General features: G+C 42.6%; 1 protein-coding gene and 1 long non-coding RNA gene across 7 annotated transcripts in view; one reads left to right on the forward strand and one right to left on the reverse strand.

The window, feature by feature from the left end:
• Window positions 1–4703: 4703 nt before the first annotated feature.
• Window positions 4704–19529, reverse strand: part of lekr1 (Leucine-, glutamate- and lysine-rich protein 1) — a 257691-nt gene continuing 242865 nt past the window's right edge. For all 6 annotated transcript variants that reach the window (XM_068042215.1, XM_068042211.1, XM_068042213.1 and 3 more), the window contains 3 exons: window positions 14408–14572; window positions 8552–8848; window positions 4704–6371 (listed from right to left, as the gene is read on the reverse strand). In XM_068042215.1, coding sequence (XP_067898316.1) covers window positions 5985–6371; window positions 8552–8848; window positions 14408–14572 — 849 coding nt within the window. In that variant the 3' untranslated portion in view covers window positions 4704–5984. The remainder of the gene's footprint in view (window positions 6372–8551; window positions 8849–14407; window positions 14573–19529) is intronic.
• LOC137375285 (uncharacterized) lies at window positions 6006–18224 on the forward strand. Its single transcript, XR_010975973.1, has 3 exons — window positions 6006–6242; window positions 14872–14975; window positions 17880–18224. It is a non-coding gene; the product is annotated as an uncharacterized lncRNA (long non-coding RNA).

Genomic DNA, 19529 nt, shown 5'->3' on the forward strand with positions numbered 1-19529 from the left:
TGTTCACAGGACATCTTCTGAGTATGAGCTTTCACTGCCTACTTCTTTGAAGTCAGTTCATCTGTCTTGGGCCTCACTCGCCTTGATCTGCACTTTCCTGCTGTCAGCCTTCACCAAGGCATGGAAGCAGCAGCTCTCTCATCATATCTGAGCACCAGTGCCTCAGGTGGCTCAGGCTTGCACAGCAGGCCATTGCTGTCATCTGCATCCTCCTGGAACAAGACCTCCTTTCCAGTGGGCTATCAATGTGCCTATCGCTGGTGGGCCCTACTCCAGGTCTCGGCCTCTCCCTAGAGTTCTACACTCTTTTGTCCTGCAAGGAGAGAGGGCAGAGAATTGTGAGTGTGAGAAATGGAATATGTAAGAGGACGGAAGGACAACATTTGTGAACAGTGACTGTGAGGCATGGGTATGAGATGGCACTTGGGGCCTTTTAACTAGAGATCCTTCCTTTGAAATGTTCGGCACATCATCCCGCCCACCCTCTCTGATTGGTCGGGAAACCAGGAAGCAGGATGCTACTGCTGTGGCTATGTTAAAGAGTAACAGCAAAGCCCGCTTCTGAATCAAACAAATTCTCAACCAGCAACCAGTCTCCCCGCTGTGTGCGGGTCTGATAGGATGAAATTCTGCCCAAACAATATAAGAGAATGAGTATGAGGAATAAATGCAGTTTAATGCAGAAAACTATGAAACAATACTTTTTCAGGATAAGATTTATTTTTCATGTTAAAAAAACTTGTATTTATATAGCATCTTTCATGATCTTAGGACATCTCAAAGGGCTTCACAGCCAATACTTCTGAAAACATAGTCATTGTTGTAAGAATAAAAAGAAATAAAAAAAATGGGCAAGTGCAGAAACCAATTTTCACACAGCAAGGCTCCACAAACAGCAGTAAGATAAATGGCCAGATAATCAGTTGTGTAGGACACTGGGAAAACTCCCTACTCTTCTTTGAATTGTGCCATGGGATCCTTTACACCCATATGCAATAGCCTTGGTTCACCGCCTCATCTGGAAGATGGCACTTCCAACAATGCAGCACAGCCTCAATACTGCACTGAAATGTCAGTCTAGATTGCATGCTCAAGACTTTGGTGTGGGATCGAAACATGTCGAGCCGAATTTTGTTCTCATCCCAACAGTGGGTTTCTTGGCAGTGGGGGGGCTGGTGAATCGGGGCAGAATCACCTACCACGGAACCAGATGCCGAGAATCCTGGTTCCAATTTCTGTGGGGGCGGGATAGGCCAACGACGGCCTTCCCACCCAGAAGCCGAATAAGGGCCTCTTCCCGCAGCTACTGTGATCGTACCAGCGGCGTGAGTGAGGGGGGGGAGGGGGGGTCCTCCGGCATGTGGGGAGGACGCCTTGGAAAACGAGGCACCCTCTCTGTGGCTTGCAATTTGTGGCTCACAGAGGACCCCCCACTGGGAACAACTGTACCCCTCGCTCCCGTGACTTCCCTTCCCCCTAGGCTGGACCCTCCCCCCCACCCACGCCCCCACAACCCACCCCACCTCACCGGGGCCTTCCGGACTGGCCCCAGAAACCTTTCCTCGCCTACCTCTTCTCGGGGGTTCCAGCGCTGGACCTGGATCCAAGGTCTCTGCAGTACTGTCGGCGACCACCACTCCTGGTGGCATTGCAAATACTGTTGAGCTGCCGGCCCTGTGATTGGCTGGCAGCTCTTGGAGGCTGGAATCTATTCCCGATAAAGTCTTTAAAGGGAAGGGGATCAAGCCGCCTTAAACTTTGACCACAAAAGACCAGAGGATTGCTCCGGGGCTCTGATCAAATGCAAAGGTAGGGTTGCTCCCAACTTTTTGGCCCAGCACCAGGAGCTCCGCCTCCTGCACAAATTCCAGCTCATCACTGTTATTACTTAACCAAAACTGACATCTGTGGGTATTAATTTCATTCTCAAAATGATCCCCTTAAAAAAAGCATTTGGATTTATAGTTAATATGGCACAACGCCATCCCTGGGCCCTATTGCATCCACTTAGATACCTAATTACTTATTAATTGGCAAAATCAATAAGTGAACTACAGTGGTTTGCAGTACAGAACAATTAGAAGCAAAACTGTCAGATACATTCTAGTTTCCAGAGGGTATCTGGGCAAGTGTAAGGCAAATTATTTGTTTCAGACAATCTGGAGGATTTCTTGTACTTAGATACTCAAACCTATGTCAAGGAACTATCTGCAATTTATTTGGATGATGCTTCTAATGAGCCAAGTACGCTGCTGTTTTCCCGTCAATGCAAAGTAGTTTTGGATGTGGGTCAACACAAACCAAGTAGTATAACTTGGGAATCAGGTAACTGTTTGATTTCCGAGTGTACCAAAGACAAGAAATATGAAACCACCTGCAAAATATAGGCTCAAACTTCTTGGGCTTTGTATCTGGTACAGAGTAACTACAGTTTGGTGCTCAGCCAAGTTTGAAATGTTGACCACCTCAGGAACCTTTCAGTCTTACATTTGATAGTTAGGAGGGATAAAGGTTCTTATCATCTCTGTCCCAACATCAAAAGTGAGTGGTGCTATGCCCGTGCTTGTTAGCATTCATGCACACAGCTCCATTGTTACTGGGCAAAATACAAAGTATAGCTAGTTGTGCAACTGAGGTCTGACAACTGTGCATTGCAATCCATAGGTACTATAAGCCTACTGACTCCCAAAGCTACCTTGATTACATTTCCTCCCACCTGCCTTCCTGTAAGGACTCTTCCTTCTCCCGGCTTCTCCGTTACATCTACGCTGAAAATGCTACCTTTCACACCAGGCACTAAGGAGCCAAATTTTGTGGTCAACATTTTTCTCAACATGGTTCATAGGATTTGGTTTGTGATATTCCAGAAATCCATTTTACAAAGCTGTATATGGCTTCCACTGGTCTCATTTTTTTTCTTTTAACCATAGCATATAAATGATAAGGCTTTGCAGCAATTTGATAATTGTGTTGATAATTTTGCACCAAAATAAAACCTGCAAGATTACATTTATTTTAATTTTATTGAAAGACTGTTAATAAAAAAATACTCTTTGCTTCTATCCATTCATCACATTCAATGTCATAATATTCATCATTACAAACTTAGCATAAACTATTTCAACTAATGCTTCACAATGCTGGAATTGTATAGTTTTCATGTCTGCAAAAAACATTTGAAAAATATTTATTTTTGATGCAGTTTGGCAAGGACAAATTGAGTATTTATCACTATTTGTTCCAGCTCCCAAGTACTTCTCAATTAAGAGATCAAAAAGATGGAATGATATTTAAGAAGAGGTCAAAAAAGTTATAAAAAGATTTAGGATAGAAAGGGGGGAGATAATTAAGAGAGGATAAAACCTTTGGCCTGGCTGGATTGCATCCGTGTTTATTAAAAATTAGGGAAGAGTTAGCAGAGGCATTATTACATATATATAAAAATTCATTAGAAAAGGGAATAGTTTCAGAGAACGGGCAGACAGTAAGGGCAAGAGGGAAGGACATGCTTGACCAACCTTACTGAATTCTTTGAAGCAATAACAGAAACAGGTGATAAGGGTAATGTAGCAGATGTAATATATTTGAATTGTCAAAAAGTCTTCGATAACATACTGCATGGTAGATTCATGACTATGGTCAGAGCATATAAAGTAAGAGAACAAGTAGAATGGATAGCAAACTGACTACAAAAGAGAGAGTGGGGTTAAGTGTAGATATTAAAACAGAAAGTGCTGTAAATACTCAGCAGATCTGACAGCATCTGTGGAGAGAGAAATAGAGTTAACATTTCAGGTCGATGACCTTTCATTAGAACTGGCAAAGGTTAGAAACGTAATGGTTTTGAGCAAGTGAAAGGGGGAGGTGGGGAAGAAGAACAAAAAGGAAGGTCTTTGATAGCGTGGCAGGCGGGAGAGATTAAATGACAAAGATGTCATGGAACAAAAGGCAAAGGGAGTGGTAATAGTTGTAGTAAAATCAAAGCATTTGTCCAGAGAGAGTATTAGTGGCAGAATAATGAACAGCTCTGTCCGAAAGCAAAAGCATGAAAAACAAGTTTAACACTTGCACATGGTTAAAAAAAAATCAAAATGGGGGTCATTGAGTTCAACAATTTCAGACCATGACCACCATTTTGATTGTTTTCATTTACCATGTGCCGGACTTAAACTTGTTTTTCATGTTTTTGCTTTCACAGAATCACAGAATTATTACAGCATAGAAAGAACACATTCAGCCCATTATGTCTGCACCAGCTCTCTGAATTAGCACTTCACCTAGTGCTGTTCTGCCACCTTCTCCCCATAACCGTGCACAATCTTCCTTTTTAAGTAACAGTCTTATTCCCTTCGAACAGAGTTGTTCATTATTCTGTCATGAACACTCTCTCTGGACAAATGCTCTCTCTTTTACTACTACTATTACCACTCCCTTTGCCTTTTGTTCCCTGACATCTTTGTCATTTAATCTCTCCCACCCTCCACCCTTTCACAGACCTTCCCTTTTGTTCTTCTCCCCCACCCCTCACCCTTCACTTGCTCAAAACCATTACATTTCTAACCTTTTCCAGTTCTGATGAAAGGTCATCAACCTGAAACGTTAACTCAGCTTCTCTCTCCACAGATGCTGCCAGACCTGTTGAGTATTTACAGCACTTTCTGTTTTTATTTCAGACTTCCAGCATCTGCAGTATTTCGCTCTTATTTAAGGGTAGTTATACCACACTGGCAAAGAGTGAGAAGTGGTGTACCACATGGATCAGTGCTGGGGCCACTACTGTTCATCATTTACATCGGGAATCGGAAGTCCAATTTCAAAATTTGCAGATGTGCCAAATTGGGGGTATACTGGAGGACTGTGACAAAATACAATAAAATGGAATTACAATAATACAATAAAATGTTAATAAAGTTGCAGAATGGGTATGGATCTGTCAAATGATTTCAATATAGGTAAGTGTGAGGTAGTGCTTTTTGGAAAATGTCTAAATTGGGGTAGAGTAGCAAAGGGATCTAGATGCGGTACACAAATCATTAAGAGTAGCAACACGTCTTAATAAGGGCATAAAAAGTGGACTTCACTTCCAGAGGGATAGAATTGAAAAGCAGAGAGATTATGTTAAACTGATATAGATCCCTGGTGTACAAAGGCCTCCATATTACAACAAGGATATAGAGGTACTGGAGAAAGTGCAAAAAAGATTCATAAGAATGATCTCAAAATTGAGAGGTTATACCTATCAGGAAAGATTGAACAAGCTGGAGCTCTTTCAAAAAGAGAAGGCTGAGAGGTGTATTTCTCTTTAAGATTATAAAAGGGTTTGAAAGGGTACACACAGAAGATATTTCCACTTGAGGGACAGAAACAAACGAGTGGTCATAAATATAGGATAGTCACTAATAAATTCAATAGGGAATTCAGGAAAAACTTCTTTACAGAGGGAGTTATTAGAACATGGAACACGTTACCATAAGTAGTTAAGGTGAACAGCACTGATGCATTTTAGGGGACGCTGAATGAACACAAGGTGGAAAAAGGGATAGAAGAATATTCTGATAGGATCAGATGAAGAGGGGTGGGAGGAGGCTCGTGTTGAGCATAAGCACCGCCATAAACCAGATGGGCTAAATCATCTGTTTCTGTGCTGTATATTCTATGCAAATGGATCTGAAGGTAATTTTATTTGTCAGAAAACATTTCCTATTTTGTCAGAATCATTAGGTGTGAAACCATATTCAGCTGTATTTAAAAACAGTTAAAGCTTTTGTGAAGCTACACAAGTAATTATTCTTGACAGAAAACACATGGAACCTGATTTTAACTCTGTGCAAGTGAATGAGTTTTGCATGGGTTAAAATCAAGCCCCATGGTTTCAGTTCATTGCTAGAATCTAATATATGTTTAAAAATATATGTATACAATATAAATAGTCCAATCAGGTTGACTTCTGTGTCAAACAGTACCTTCCTGAATTTGACAGCAGCCTACTTTCTTCTTACAGCAGCTGCAATCCTCTGTTTGATTTCACTCACAGATGATGCTCTCCCTTTTGATGAATGTGGTACTGGTATGACTGGTAAAGCAGTAGATCCAGCATTGTTTAAGACATTGGCATTTGTTGTGGGCCCATGCAAGCCACTGAGTTTAGTCCTGCTGTTGTCAGAGAGGGTTCTTTGGGCCTTACGTAACTGGCTGCCTGCAGGCGAGGAGGATGAGCTGAAACTTCTTTGACTAACTGAACGGTGAGAATGTGGAAGTTCTCTACTGACCCTCTTTAATTCCATCAACTGTTCTCGGGCCTGACTAAGAGCCTCGGTGAGCTCATAGCGTTCCTCGCATTCCCTGCGCACAGTTTCTTCAAGAAAGGTATTCTGCAAGTGGAAACGTATAGAAATCATGTTTTATTTACAGAAAGTGCTTATAAATTACACAGAACTGGATAAATTTAACTGCAAAAATGTATGTTGTGAAACCTGCAAAAGCCAATCAAGAAAAGATTACCATTGAGTTGAAGAACAGCCAACTACAGTTATTAAACTAGCTATGTTGCAGCTCAATCAAATACCTAAAACAAGTTAGATCTGTAAATATATTAGTATAATTAGAGGCAGACAGAAAAGCACCTGGAGAGCACTATGTAATATTGTGATTGTTAGAGTTAAGTAGGTGGAATGTAACATGATCAGCTGGATCCTATGTTAATTACATAACTGGTTGAGATCAAGTCTATGAACACAGTGTCATAGGTTGTAGATTATATTTTCCTCCTTAAGTAAACTTGTGTAAAGAAATTAGTCCAAACATTCCTGGGGAGGCTTTGGGTGGAGTGTAACTTCTATGCAGCCAGCATTCCTGTTCCTATTAAAAATCCTGGGATCAGGTTATATTAAATATTTTGGGCAAGTGCAGCTGGGATGCATACTTGACAGGGTGGGAAAATACGGGTTATTGCAGCATGTGACACCCCCTGGGGCTCTGGTGAGATGCCTCATGAAACATTTAACTTCCTTGCAGCTTTCTTCTGCTGGTTTTGGCAATGGAACAGATCACTCAGCCAATAACTACATTATAGAAACCAGCCTTTGAATGCAGAAATTCTGTTGGCACCCATGGTTCCAGCAATATTAGACACAAAGGACTTACAGGCTTCTCTGGCAGCATCTGTGGAGAGAGAAACACAGTTAACGTTTCAGGTCTGTGACCTTTCATCAGAACAGACCCGAAATGTTGGCTGGAATTTTACGCCCCCCCCCACAGGAGTGGGCTGGTGGCGGGGGTGGCTCGTAAATTTGAGTGGGAGGCAGGGGCTGCTGTTCCCGACGCCCTTCCGCCCCGCTGCAATTTTACCAGGGCGGCAGTGGCGAGAAATGGCCCATCTGCCTCAGGCCAATAAAGGCCCTTAAGTGGCAATTAACTGCCACTTAAAGGCCTCCTCCCGCCACCGCTGGTATTTTACCAGCAGCCAGCAGGCACCTTAGGCCCAACAGAAGCCTGGTGGCCTCCTTGCAGGCTGAGGGGGGCCCTCCTGATCGGGCACCTGAAGCCCCAACTGCCCGGGACCCGGCCGATTGTCCCCAGCGAGGCCCCAAAACTTACCTCTCTTCCAGGGCTGACGTCCACGATCCTGCTGTTGGTTGGGTGCAGTGGCCATTGCTCCTGGTGGTGCTTCTGGGACTGAGAGCTGCTGACCCGCTGATTGGCTGACAGCTCATGGAGGCGGGGCCTCCTGCCTCAGAGAGGTGGAAGCCCCACCAATGTTCAATTAAGTGTTTGGGAAGCATAACATCCTGATGTGGTTCCTCAGGCAGGCTCACTCCTGACTTTTTGGCTGGAGGGTGGGGCTTCTCACCCAATGTAAAATTCTGGCTGTTAACTCTGTTTCTCTCTCCACAGATGCTGCCAGACCTGCTGTGTATTTCCAGCATTTTCTGTTTTTATTTCAGATTTCCAGCATCCGCAGTATTTTGCTTTTGTGTTACAGGCATCTCTGCTATCCAGTGTTGCTAAAGGCACAAATAAATATTTGCATATGACATAATTCCCTCATTTACAAAGGATAATAATGTGTCTGTCCATTGATATTATAGGCCTGCACTCAAAAATGCTGGAATTTCCAATAGATCTGGAATGGGGTGGAACCCTGCCAGACCTGGGTTCTGCCCAAAATTCCAACCTCCCTGTCATGAACAATGTGCCACGAAACCACCTTCATCAATCAATTTTGAGCCAAATTCTTATATTACGTTGCCAATTGCTTAAGATATATGCCTATGTATTTTGTGAAGGCTTATTAAGTATCAAAGAGATGTGAAGTAATAAAGCACCTGTGTGTTATGAATAAGAAACATCATTACTGTCCTCATCTGATGTCTACACATGAGCACTTCCAGTGATTCGCAACTAAGCACATATGGGATCAAACCTGGAACCTACCTGGTCTGTACGGTTCAATTACTAAACGTATAAACTTCTTGTCATCGGAGAGCTAAGTAGAGGGATTTAATGTTCTTTTTTAAAGCTAGGCCTTTGTAATAAGCATATGGATACGTACCTCTTTCTTGGCCTGGCCCAGCTCCTCTTTTAGCTGCTGTATCTCCTGCTGTGTTTCTCTTATCTCTATTGATTTCTGCTGTATTTCAGTCCTCAGTTCCTCAGTCATGCATTCTACTTTGTCCTGTTGTTTTAACTGCCTGTTTAGCTGAAAGATTACCTTTTCCAGGTTACAGATTTCATCATCTTTGGAACGCTCTCTCTCCATTAGCTGGTATTGGGTCTCTTGAAACTTTTTCTTCATTCTGATCACTTCCAACTGTAATCCTCTGGTGGCATCACTGATTAAGTCAGAAACCTAACAAAAAGCATCCAAAAACTTAATCCACATAGAAAACTAGTTGAGGGGAGTTTAGATACTAGATTTTCCAATGCTTGGATCTCATTATACACCAATTTGTAAAATTTTTAGAAAGACAGGAACAATTATTTGAATATGAATTTTAAATACTGATGATCCAACAGCTGTGTTTTTCAGTTAAAGTAATGATGAGTAGTTCTACCTGCTGGTAGACACCATGGTCATAAGAGTACTGTTAAACTTTATCTCATAACAATCAGTATATGGTAGCAGAAAAGAAAACCTGGAATTTTACTATTTAAATTATTTAGTCATTTGTTGTTTTTCCTCCAAAAGCATACAGTCAGTACAAAAAATACATACTATTAAAGAAAGATTAGATAGATCCTAAAATCAGAACTGATTATTGTTGATGTAGATTATGGAGTGTATTTGCATACAAAATACAGCTGTTAATCCAAACCTTTCAAAAGAGTAATGCATCTTTTTACATTATGCACTGATCATTCAAAGAGGGTAAAACTTCAAGTGTACTTTATCAAAAATTTTCTTTCTAGTATGGGGGATGCATTAGAACTTCATACTGAGTGCAGTAGCTTGATTGTTCCTCCATATGGATCATTATTTTTTTCAGCTTTTATATTGTAGAAAAAGAGAAAACATTGAGATCTGGAACAATGTGCTAAACAAAGTGATATAAAACAACCTAAAGGCTGAGAAGAATTATTTTAAAAGGCAAGCAATGAAGGAAATAGTTCTAAAAAGTGGGAGTTGTATGAAAGTCAGCTAGGGGAAATTTATCTATTGGATAAATGGATATCAGAGGGAGCAAGATGATAAGGTGGACTACAGAGAGCAGCAGGCTGTTTTTTTTAATTTAGAGATACAGCACTGAAACAGGCCCTTCGGCCCACCGAGTCTATGCCGACCAACAACTACCCATATATACTAACCCTACAGTAATCCTATATTCCCTACCACCTACCTACACTAGGGGCAATTTACAATGGCCAATTTACCTATCACCTGCAAGTCTTTGGGAGGAAACCGGAGCACCCGGCAAAAACCCACGCAATCACAGGGAGAACAGTACCCAGAATTGAACCCGGGTCCCTGGAGCTGTGAGACTGCAGTGCTAACCACTGCACCACTACTTTTAACCTACATAAGAATAAGATGGAATATCAAACACTAGATGGATCTTGTCATACGAGCTGTTCAACTGATGACCAGTTTTCATGTTCAGGTGTATAGAAAAGATCCCACGGCACTATTCAAAGAAAAGTAAGGGATTTCTCCCAGTCTCCAGGCCAACATTTATGCCTTAACCAACACCAACAAAACAGATTAGTAGTCATTTATCTTACTGCTGTTAGTGAAATATTGCTGTTTGCACATTAGCTGCCATGTTTCCCTCCAAAGATACAGTGCCTACATTTCAAAAAATAATTCACAGGTGGTAAAGTGCTTTGGAAAGTCCTGAGGATATGAGGATGTGAAAACTTCCTGAAATATTTGGGAAAACAAGGAAAAGATAGTTATGCCAAGAGAGTGGGTTGGATAGGGTCCATCATAAAGACAGATAATACATGAACTGTGAAGGGAATGAGCTTGATAGGTCTAAAGGCCTTTACATATTCCATGCTTCCTTATGGTCCTAATATCCAAAATATGTTCGTACGTTCGTATAAGCAAGGGGGTGGAAGGTTATCGGGGGGTAGGTGGAAATGTTTAGTTTAGTTTAGAGATACAGCACTGAAACAGGCCCTTCGGCCCACCGAGTCTGTGCCGACCATCAACCACCCATTTATACTAATCCTACACTAATTCCATATTCCTACCACATCCCCACCTGTCCCTATATTTCCCTACCACCTACCTACACTAGGGGCAATTGCTAATGGCCAATTTACCTATCAACCTACAAGTCTTTGGCATGTGGGAGGAAACCGGAGCACCTGGAGGAAACCCACGCAGACACATGGAGAACATGCAAACTCCACACAGGCAGTACCCAGAATTGAACCCGGGTCGCTGGAGCTGTGAGGCTGCGGTGCTAACCACTGCGCCACTGTGCGTGGAGTAATCAGTTCAGCCGTGAGGTTATTGAATGGCGGAGCAGGCTCAAAGGGCCGAGTGGCCTACTCCTGCTCCTAATTCATATGTTCGTATGTGTCTTAAAATCTCAGTGAATGTAAATATTGACTGGTAATGATTTTAACTACTGTTGTCCATTGTATGATTAGAGTACAACATTTGCTCTGATTTGACATGCATTTAATCATTTCACGTATTGACTGAATGTGACACATCTGCAACTTTATTGTGCATTTCACACATTACAAGTGACTACATTGGAAAAGCACTTCACTGGCCGTTTTGGGATATCTGAGGTCATCAAAGATGCTATACAAATGCAAATCTTCCCTTTTTTTCTTTTATATGCAGTTGGCTGCACTCACTATTTAAAAATTGCACCACACTAGAGAATTGTATTTACTAGTAGTGATGGCTAGACTTTCCAAGGGTTTGACTTTGCATTCAAAGATTATGATATTTATGAGACTAATTCCAAATCTGAAGATCTGATTCAACAATCTGAACATATGTACATGCGAACACAGGCAGATCTCCATGGAACACTGGGGAATAAAGATATAGCCTGTCACTGTATCATCAAGGAAATAAGGAAGTCATTCTACAAGTTGGGAAATCTGTAACTCCAGCTTTTATTCATCGTTTTAAGGATCCCAAGACGTGGAGTGGTTTTGGGCTATTCCAAATTTGTGGCCCTCACTGTTCCCTATCAATTTATGATACCTAGAGGAACTCCATATTGTTGATGCGACTGGAGAATCCCATCATGGTGGGAGACCTACTTTTAGGGTTTCCATTGGGCAGCAAGATGTCAGTAAAATTAGTACATTATTTTTTAAATAAAACAAGAAAGTACATTGAACAAGAAAAAACTCTCCGAGATTGACCTGCCCATTGAAACATTCAATTCTCATGTATCCAAAGTCAATCTGGTATAAGTACTACAGTTTATACTTTACAAACCTCACCATCTTGAGATTAGATTCATAATCCAAAGATCTTCAGAAAACATATTTTCAATTGCAATTATTGAATTAAATGGTCCACAATGTTTCATTGCAAATGATTTCATAAATATTACTGGACTATTGTCCTGTGATAAATGCTTCAAATGTAAATTATTTTACATTGTCCATTCTCTGAATTTTGTTTAATTTAAAATAAGTGTTGTGATATTCATAGGAAGCAACCTGAGCGATAAGCATGTGGTGTGATTGTGTCATCTCCATGAAATATGAAAAATAATTCAGAGATAAACATGTACAGCATAATTCTAGTAACCAATGTAAAATCTCTTATGAGATTGCAGATCATGTAAGATAAACAACTTTCTGAGACTTACTAGCCATTTTATCTTTTTTTTATTCATTCATGGAATATGGGCGTCGCTGGCTAAGCCAGCATTTATTGCCCATCCCTAATTACCCCTTGAAAAGATGGTGGTGAGCTACCTTCTTGAACCGCTGGAGTCCATGTGAGGTAGGTACACCCACAGTGCTGTTAGGAAGGGAGTTCCAGGATTTTGACCCAGCGACAGTGAAGGAACGGCGATATAGTTCCAAGTCAGGATGGTGTGTCACTTGGGGGGGAAATTGCAGGTGGTGATGTTCCTATGCATCAGTTCTTCTAGTTGGTAGAGGTTGCGGGTTTGGAAGGTGCGTTGCTGCAGTGCATCTTGTAGATGGTACACACTGCTGCCACTGTGCATTGGTGGTGGAGGGAGTGAATGTTTGTGCATGGGGTACCAATCAAGCAGGCTGCTTTGTCCTGGATGGTGTCAAGCTTCTTGAGTGTTGTTGGAGCTGCACCCATCCAGGCAAGTGGAGAGTATTCCATCACACTCCTGACTTGTGCCTTGTAGATGGTGGACAGGCTTTGGGGAGTCAGGAGGTGAGTTACTCGCTGCAGGATTCCGAGCCTCTGACCTGCTCTTGTAGCCACAGTATTTATATGGCTACTCCAGTTCAGTTTCTGGTCAATGGTAATCCCTAGGATGTTGATAGTGGGGAATTCAGTGATCATAATGCCATTGAATGTCAAGGGAAGATGGTTAGTTTCTCTTGTTGGAGATGGTCATTGCCTGGCACTTGTGTGGTGCGAATGTTACGTGCTTATCAGCCCAAGCCTGGATACTGTCCAGATCTTGCTGCATTTCTACATGGACTGCTTTAGCATCTGAGGAGTCGCGAATGGTGCTGAACATTGTGTAATCATCAGCAAACATCCCCATTTCTGACCTTATAACTGAAGGAAGGTCATTGATGAAGCAGCTGAAGATAGTTGGGCCTGGGACACTACCCAGCAGCAGAATCTATTTCATAATATATGGCAGCAGGTCATCATTAATAATCATTTTATATTTGCAAACCAGAGGTAGTGACTCAATGATTTTTATGGGTCAAGGACTACATTGACAATAGGTGCAGTCTACAGATTTCATACAAAGAGAGTACCATAAACTACTTGGTCCAGTAATAAACCCCAATGCCGAAGAAAATTGATGGAAAAATATAACATTTGATGAAATGTTGTTTTCAAAACAGCCATGTAAATAATGGGACTAGGAATATTATGGGCTGCATAACTTTTTTTGCATATGGTGGGCTGAATTTTATTTCGAGCGCCACTCTCTGCGGCAGCGCCCTTTACACTCAGGCCGCCGAGGAAACCCCGCGATACTTCACGCGAGGGCTCATTTATATTGAGGTGGTGTCCACCGCCACCACACAGGCGTGGCATCATTTCTAAAGGGCTTTAAGCCCTTAGAAGTCATTTTACATTTTAAAGATATCGTATTAAAGAATTTTCTATTAACACATAATAAAGATATGGAGGCCCTTCCCCAACACCCCCAATGGTCTTTTAATTGGCCCTCATTGACAAAAAACACTTTATTCACTACCCGAACCTCCCCTCCCCAACCTTCAAGTATTTGCCCTTCAACCCCTTCCCAACATTCACACAACCAATAATAACTGATTTCCCCGCTCCTTCACCCCTCCCGCCCTGAAAATGTTATTCCTCTCCCCTCCCCACCAGGTTCTCACCTGGAGCTCCGTATGGAGTTCCAAAGGTGTGTGAGCTGCATTTGGAGTTGGTAAAATCGGCGTGGGATGTCTGCTGCCTGCAGGCAAGTTTATTAGCATGTAATTTAGGTTCATTTGAATATTTAGGTGAAGGGCCTGCCGCAGTGTGGCAAGGGGTACCGCACCGAGGTCCCCCTGTTGCCGGTAATAAGCGGCAGGCCCTTCCCGACGTCGTAGGTCGAGGCAGGCCTCTCCCCACAGCATTTTACTGGCCCACATGCCGCGACCCGCAGCATCAAGGAGCTGGTAAAATTCAGCCCTTTGTATACTTAGGTTGCTTATATTCACTGATCTGTTATTTACATATAGAAATACACACAGTTGTGAGATCTTAGCATTTTAGAAATAATTTTGATTAAGATCTATCAGAAACCTTTGCCTGTAGTGTCTTGTACTCTTCTTTGTATTTATTTATTAGTTCTTGCTGTTTTTGTTTTACAATATCCATTTCAAACGTTGCTTCTTTCTTCATCCGTAGTTCTAATTCCTTAAGCTCTGTGCAGTGATGGGCACGCTGCTTGGAAAGCTCCGCATCTATCTGGAGAAAAAGCAATGCGTAATGCTTACTGCTTGGAATCATTGCAAAGTAACCTGCCCCTTACAAATACTAGTCACTGCACTTTTTGTGCCAACGATGTAAAATTTACTTAACAGGGGGAAAGTTAATTCAAATTAGCACATACCTGCTTTTCCTTCTTGAGTTTTTACTTTTATTACAGTTGCACGAGCAGGCTTCAACAATTTTTTTTTAAAAGCTATAACTACAATATTAGTTATAAATTAATGAAAATATTAATCTACTAGGTTTCCTAATGTGTGTTTTTTTTATTCATTCAGGGATGTGGGCGTCGCTGGCTAGGCCAGCATTTATTGCCCATCCGTAATTGCCCTTGAGAAGGTGGTGGTGAGCTGCCTTCTTGAACCGCTGCAGTCCATTTGGGGTAGGTACACCCACAGTGCTGTTAGGAAGGGAGTTCCAGGATTTTGACCCAGCGACAGTGAAGGAACGGCAATATAGTTCCAAGTCAGGATGGTGTGTGACTTGGAGGGGAATTGCAGGTGGTGGTGTTCCCATGTATTTGCTGCCCTTGTCCTTCTAGTTGGTAGAGGTCGCGGGTTTGGAAGGTGCTGTCTAAGGAGCCTTGGTGCATTGCTGCAGTGCATCTTGTAGATGGTACACACTGCTGCCACTGTGCATTGGTGGCGGAGGGAGTGAATGTTTGTCGATGGGGTGCCAATCAAGCGGGCTGCTTTGTCCTGGATGGTGTCTAGCTTCTTGACTGTTGTTGGAGCTGCACCCATCCAGGCAAGTGGAGAGTATTCCATCACACTCCTGACTTGTGCCTTGCAGATGGTGGACAGGCTTTGGGGAGTCAGGAGGTGCATTACACGCCTCAGGATTCCTAGCCTCTGACCTGCTCTTGTAGCCACGGTATTTATATGGCTACTCCAGTTCAGTTTCTGGTCAATGGTAGCCCCTAGGATGTTGACAGTGGGAGATTCAGCGATGGTAATACCGTTGAATGTCAAGGGAAGATGGTTAGATTCTCTCTTGTTGGAGATGGTCATTGCCTGGCACTTGTGTGGCGCGAATGTTACTTGCCACTTATCAGCCCAAGCCTGGATATTGTCCAGGTCTTGCTGCATTTCAACACAGACTGTTTCAGTACCTGAGGAGTCACGAATGGTGCTGAACATTGTGCAATCATCAGCGAACATCCCCACTTCTGACCTTATGATTGAAGGTAGGTCATTGATGAAGCAGCTGAAGATGGTTGGGCCTAGGACACTACCCTGAGGAACTCCTGGAGCTGAGAGGATTGACCTCCAACAACCACAACATTCTTCCTTTGCGCTAGGTATGACTCCAGCCAGCGGAGGGTTTTCCCCCTGATTCCCATTGACCTCAGTTTTGCTAGGGCTCCTTTATGCCATACTCGGTCAAATGCTGCCTTGATGTCAAGGGCAGTCACTCCCACCTCACCCCTTGAGTTCAGCTCTTTTGTCCATGTTTGACCCAAGGCTGTAATGAGGTCAGGAGCTGAGTGGCCCTGGCGGAACCCAAACTGAGCGTTTGAATGTTGAATGATTTCAAAATAAAAATTTTACTTAGATACTCCAAAGTTATTCCCCTTGACCCTCAGCCTTTATCCACCACCCCCACAAGCAATCGCGTTGGTTTTTGCAACCTCCCCACCCCCACTCCCGCCCTGAAATAGTCACTCCTTCCCCTCTCCCCACCAGTGTCATGCTTCGGATCTCCGAATGGATATCGGCATGGGTTGGTCGTCAGGACAAGGTAAGTGCTTTTGCATGTATTTAAATTTATTTAAATATTTAAATGAAGGCTCCGCTGCCGTGCGGCAAAGGGGCCACCCTGAGGCCTCGCCACAGCCAGTAAAATGCAGCGGGGCCTTCCAGGCTTCGAGGCCAATGGTAGACCTCTCCCAGAAATCTTTTCCGGGACTCCCCGCCACAACCCCCGACGTTGGGATGGGGGGCTTATAAAATTCAGCCCAAAGAGTCTGCAAAGGGATATAGATAGGTTAAGTAAGTGGACAAAAATTTGGCAGATGGAGTATAATGTGGGAAAATGTGAGGTTATCCACTTTGATAAAAAGAATAGAAAATCTAAATATTATTTAAATGGGGAGAGACTACAGAATGGGATCTGGGTGTCCTCATACATGAATCACAATTAGTTAGCATGCAAGTACAGCAAGATATTAGGAAGGCAAATGGAATGTTTTTCTTTATTGCAAGGGGGATGGAGTATAAAAGTAGTGAGGTCTTGCTCCAACTGTACAGGTTGTTGGTGAGACCACACCTAGAGTACTGCGTACAGCTTTGGTCTCCTTATTTAAGGAGGGATATATTTGCATTGGTTGCAGTTCAGAGAAGGTTCACTTGGTTAATTCCTGGGATGAAAGGGTTGTCTTATGAAGAAAGATTAAGCAGGTTGGGCATATACTCATTGGAGTTTAGAAGAATGAGAAGTGATCTTATTGAAGCATATAAGGTTCTGAGGGGGCTTGACAAGGTAGGTGCTGAGAGGATGTTTGCCAACATGGGGGAATCTAGAACTAGGGGGCATCGTTTCAGAAGAAGGTGAGATGGAGATGAGGAGGAATTTCTTCTCTCAGTGGGTCGTGAATCTTTGGAATTCTCTTCACCAGAGATCTGTGGAGGCTGAGTCATTGAATATATTCAAGGCTGAGATAAATAGATAAGTAGACTATAGGGGAGTGAAGAGTTATGGGGAACAGGCAGAAAAGTGGAGTTGAGGCCTTGATCAGAAAACATGCTCTGCCAAATGAGGATTTTTAATTCATCGGTTGGAAACCTACACTAAACTTTTAAAAAGGAGCTGGGATCCTACAGTTAACTTTTAAAAAGCTGGCAGCAAAGATGGCCACTACAATTTGCATTGAAATACCTCACATTCCAGGATATCGAATTGGAGATGCATGTCTAATGAGATTCCATCCAGGACAATGCCTCATGAATTTGGAATCAACTAACAGCTTCACTTCTAATGGCAAAACATTCAAGGCCTTTGTGGAACATTAACAGTGGAGTCATACCTCCAAGGGTTGAACATTGAAAAAATTAGACCCGAGAGAGATTGAAAATACCTAGACTTAAATCTAATTAAATTGAAAACAATGACACTGGACACTCATGCGACCACCTCCCTATCTGTGGAAAAACTAGCAGTCTTTTGCAAAAGGACAAGCTCCAGAGACTTTGAAGCAGACCAGCTTTGAGTGCTAACCAGACAAAACCCCAATGGGGCTATGTGTGTGTGTCTCACTCTCTCTCTCTCTCTCTCTCTCTCTCTCCAGATAACATTGCAAGTTTGGAACCTGTCTGCAATTGTGGAACATCCAAGTCTACCATTGCTACAGACTGAGACTCTGGGGAAGAAAGCCACCTACAACTCTGTCTCCAAGAAAAACCTGAACCAGGTGGGTCAGCCACAAAGTGCATTTCTACCAGCCAGTGACTTCAAGATCACAACTTGAGTCGGAATACAACGGAATTACCCACAGACTGCATATAATTTTTACTTGTTCTGGACTCTAATACAAACCAGACTATTTCTTAACACTCTGTACTCTATTTGTGTGTGTGATTCTCGATTGCGTGTGTGAGTGAAAGTTTAGCGTGGTTTTATTATTTTTTCTCGATCGGGTTTCATTCTTTTTTTAAGTAGAATAAACTCACCTTTCTTTTTGAAACTCAAGAAAACCTGTCCGATTGGTTCTTTTATGATCACAACAAAGATAAAAGGTAAAACGCTTGCTGAAGTATTAAGCATATCCACTGTTTTAAAAGTAATAACCCCTGTTGTGGTCAAACAAGGAAAAAGACAAGAGGACTGCCTTGTGACCCTTCCTCACTTGATCATAACAATATGGTCTGTTGACTACTTTGAAACTGTGGAGCTGTCAGTCAATTACTTTTCTTCCTCATTAATTGTTTTCAGTTCCTACGTTTTCCCCTTTTGAAATGGCTATTTTCTTTTTTGTTATTTACTAATCATGTCATGCAAAGCATTTCTCCTAAAGCTTAATTACCACTCCCTTTGGCCTTGCAGCATTCACCATTTTGTTATTTAATCTCTCCTGCCCTCCACCCGAACACATACTTTCCCTTTTGTTCTTTTTCCCACACTCCCACCTTTCACTTGCTCAAAACCTATTACATTTCTAACTCTTCCCAGCTCTGATGAAAGGCCACAGATCTGAAATGTTGGGCTGAACTTTATTAGGATGTCAGAAGTCCTGCTGCCAGGGCTGAAAGCAGGAAGTGACCCAGTTTCGGTGGGTGGCAGGACCCGGGCCGCATTTTTCTGGTGGCAGCTAATTAATTGGCTGCCGCCGGGGTTGGCAGTCAAGCCCCAATGATTGGGGGAAGGGGGAAATCGCTGAGGAGGCCATCAAGTTTCACTGGGAAACCCCCACCCAACACGGGAAAAGTGCCTACAGATGTAGAAAGTGGCCCTTAATTGGCCACTAAAGTGGCTTATTTGTCTCCCAGCAAGCAGCTGATCTGCTAACTTTCCCACCACTGACATGGCAGTGGGAAGATGTCAGGTACCCCTTGATGCTTTCCCGTGCCATTTTTCCAGCCTTCCTGCCTCCCAGTCGGTTCCCAAAGGGCCCGGAAATTTTCCAGCCATTAACTCAGTTTCTGTCTCCACAGATGCTGCCAGACCTGCTGAGTATTTCCAGCATTTTCTGTTTTAGTTCCTCTTTTCCCCGACCACAGTACACCAAAAATATTTAAATAATCACATTCAACCAGAACAAATTCTATGCAAATTACAACTCTGGCAAAAAAAATCTCAAAAATACAGCTGGTGTGCTAGTCCCTCACCCAGCCTGTTATATATCTCCAAATTACAATGTTATGATATAGCAAACACCTGGCTTGACCTAAGCCAATGCACAACCCTGAACAAGACAATTCCCATAACTGCAATTATGGTA

Source organism: Heterodontus francisci, chromosome 11 (assembly GCF_036365525.1).
Source record: "Heterodontus francisci isolate sHetFra1 chromosome 11, sHetFra1.hap1, whole genome shotgun sequence".
NCBI lineage: Eukaryota > Metazoa > Chordata > Chondrichthyes > Heterodontiformes > Heterodontidae > Heterodontus > Heterodontus francisci.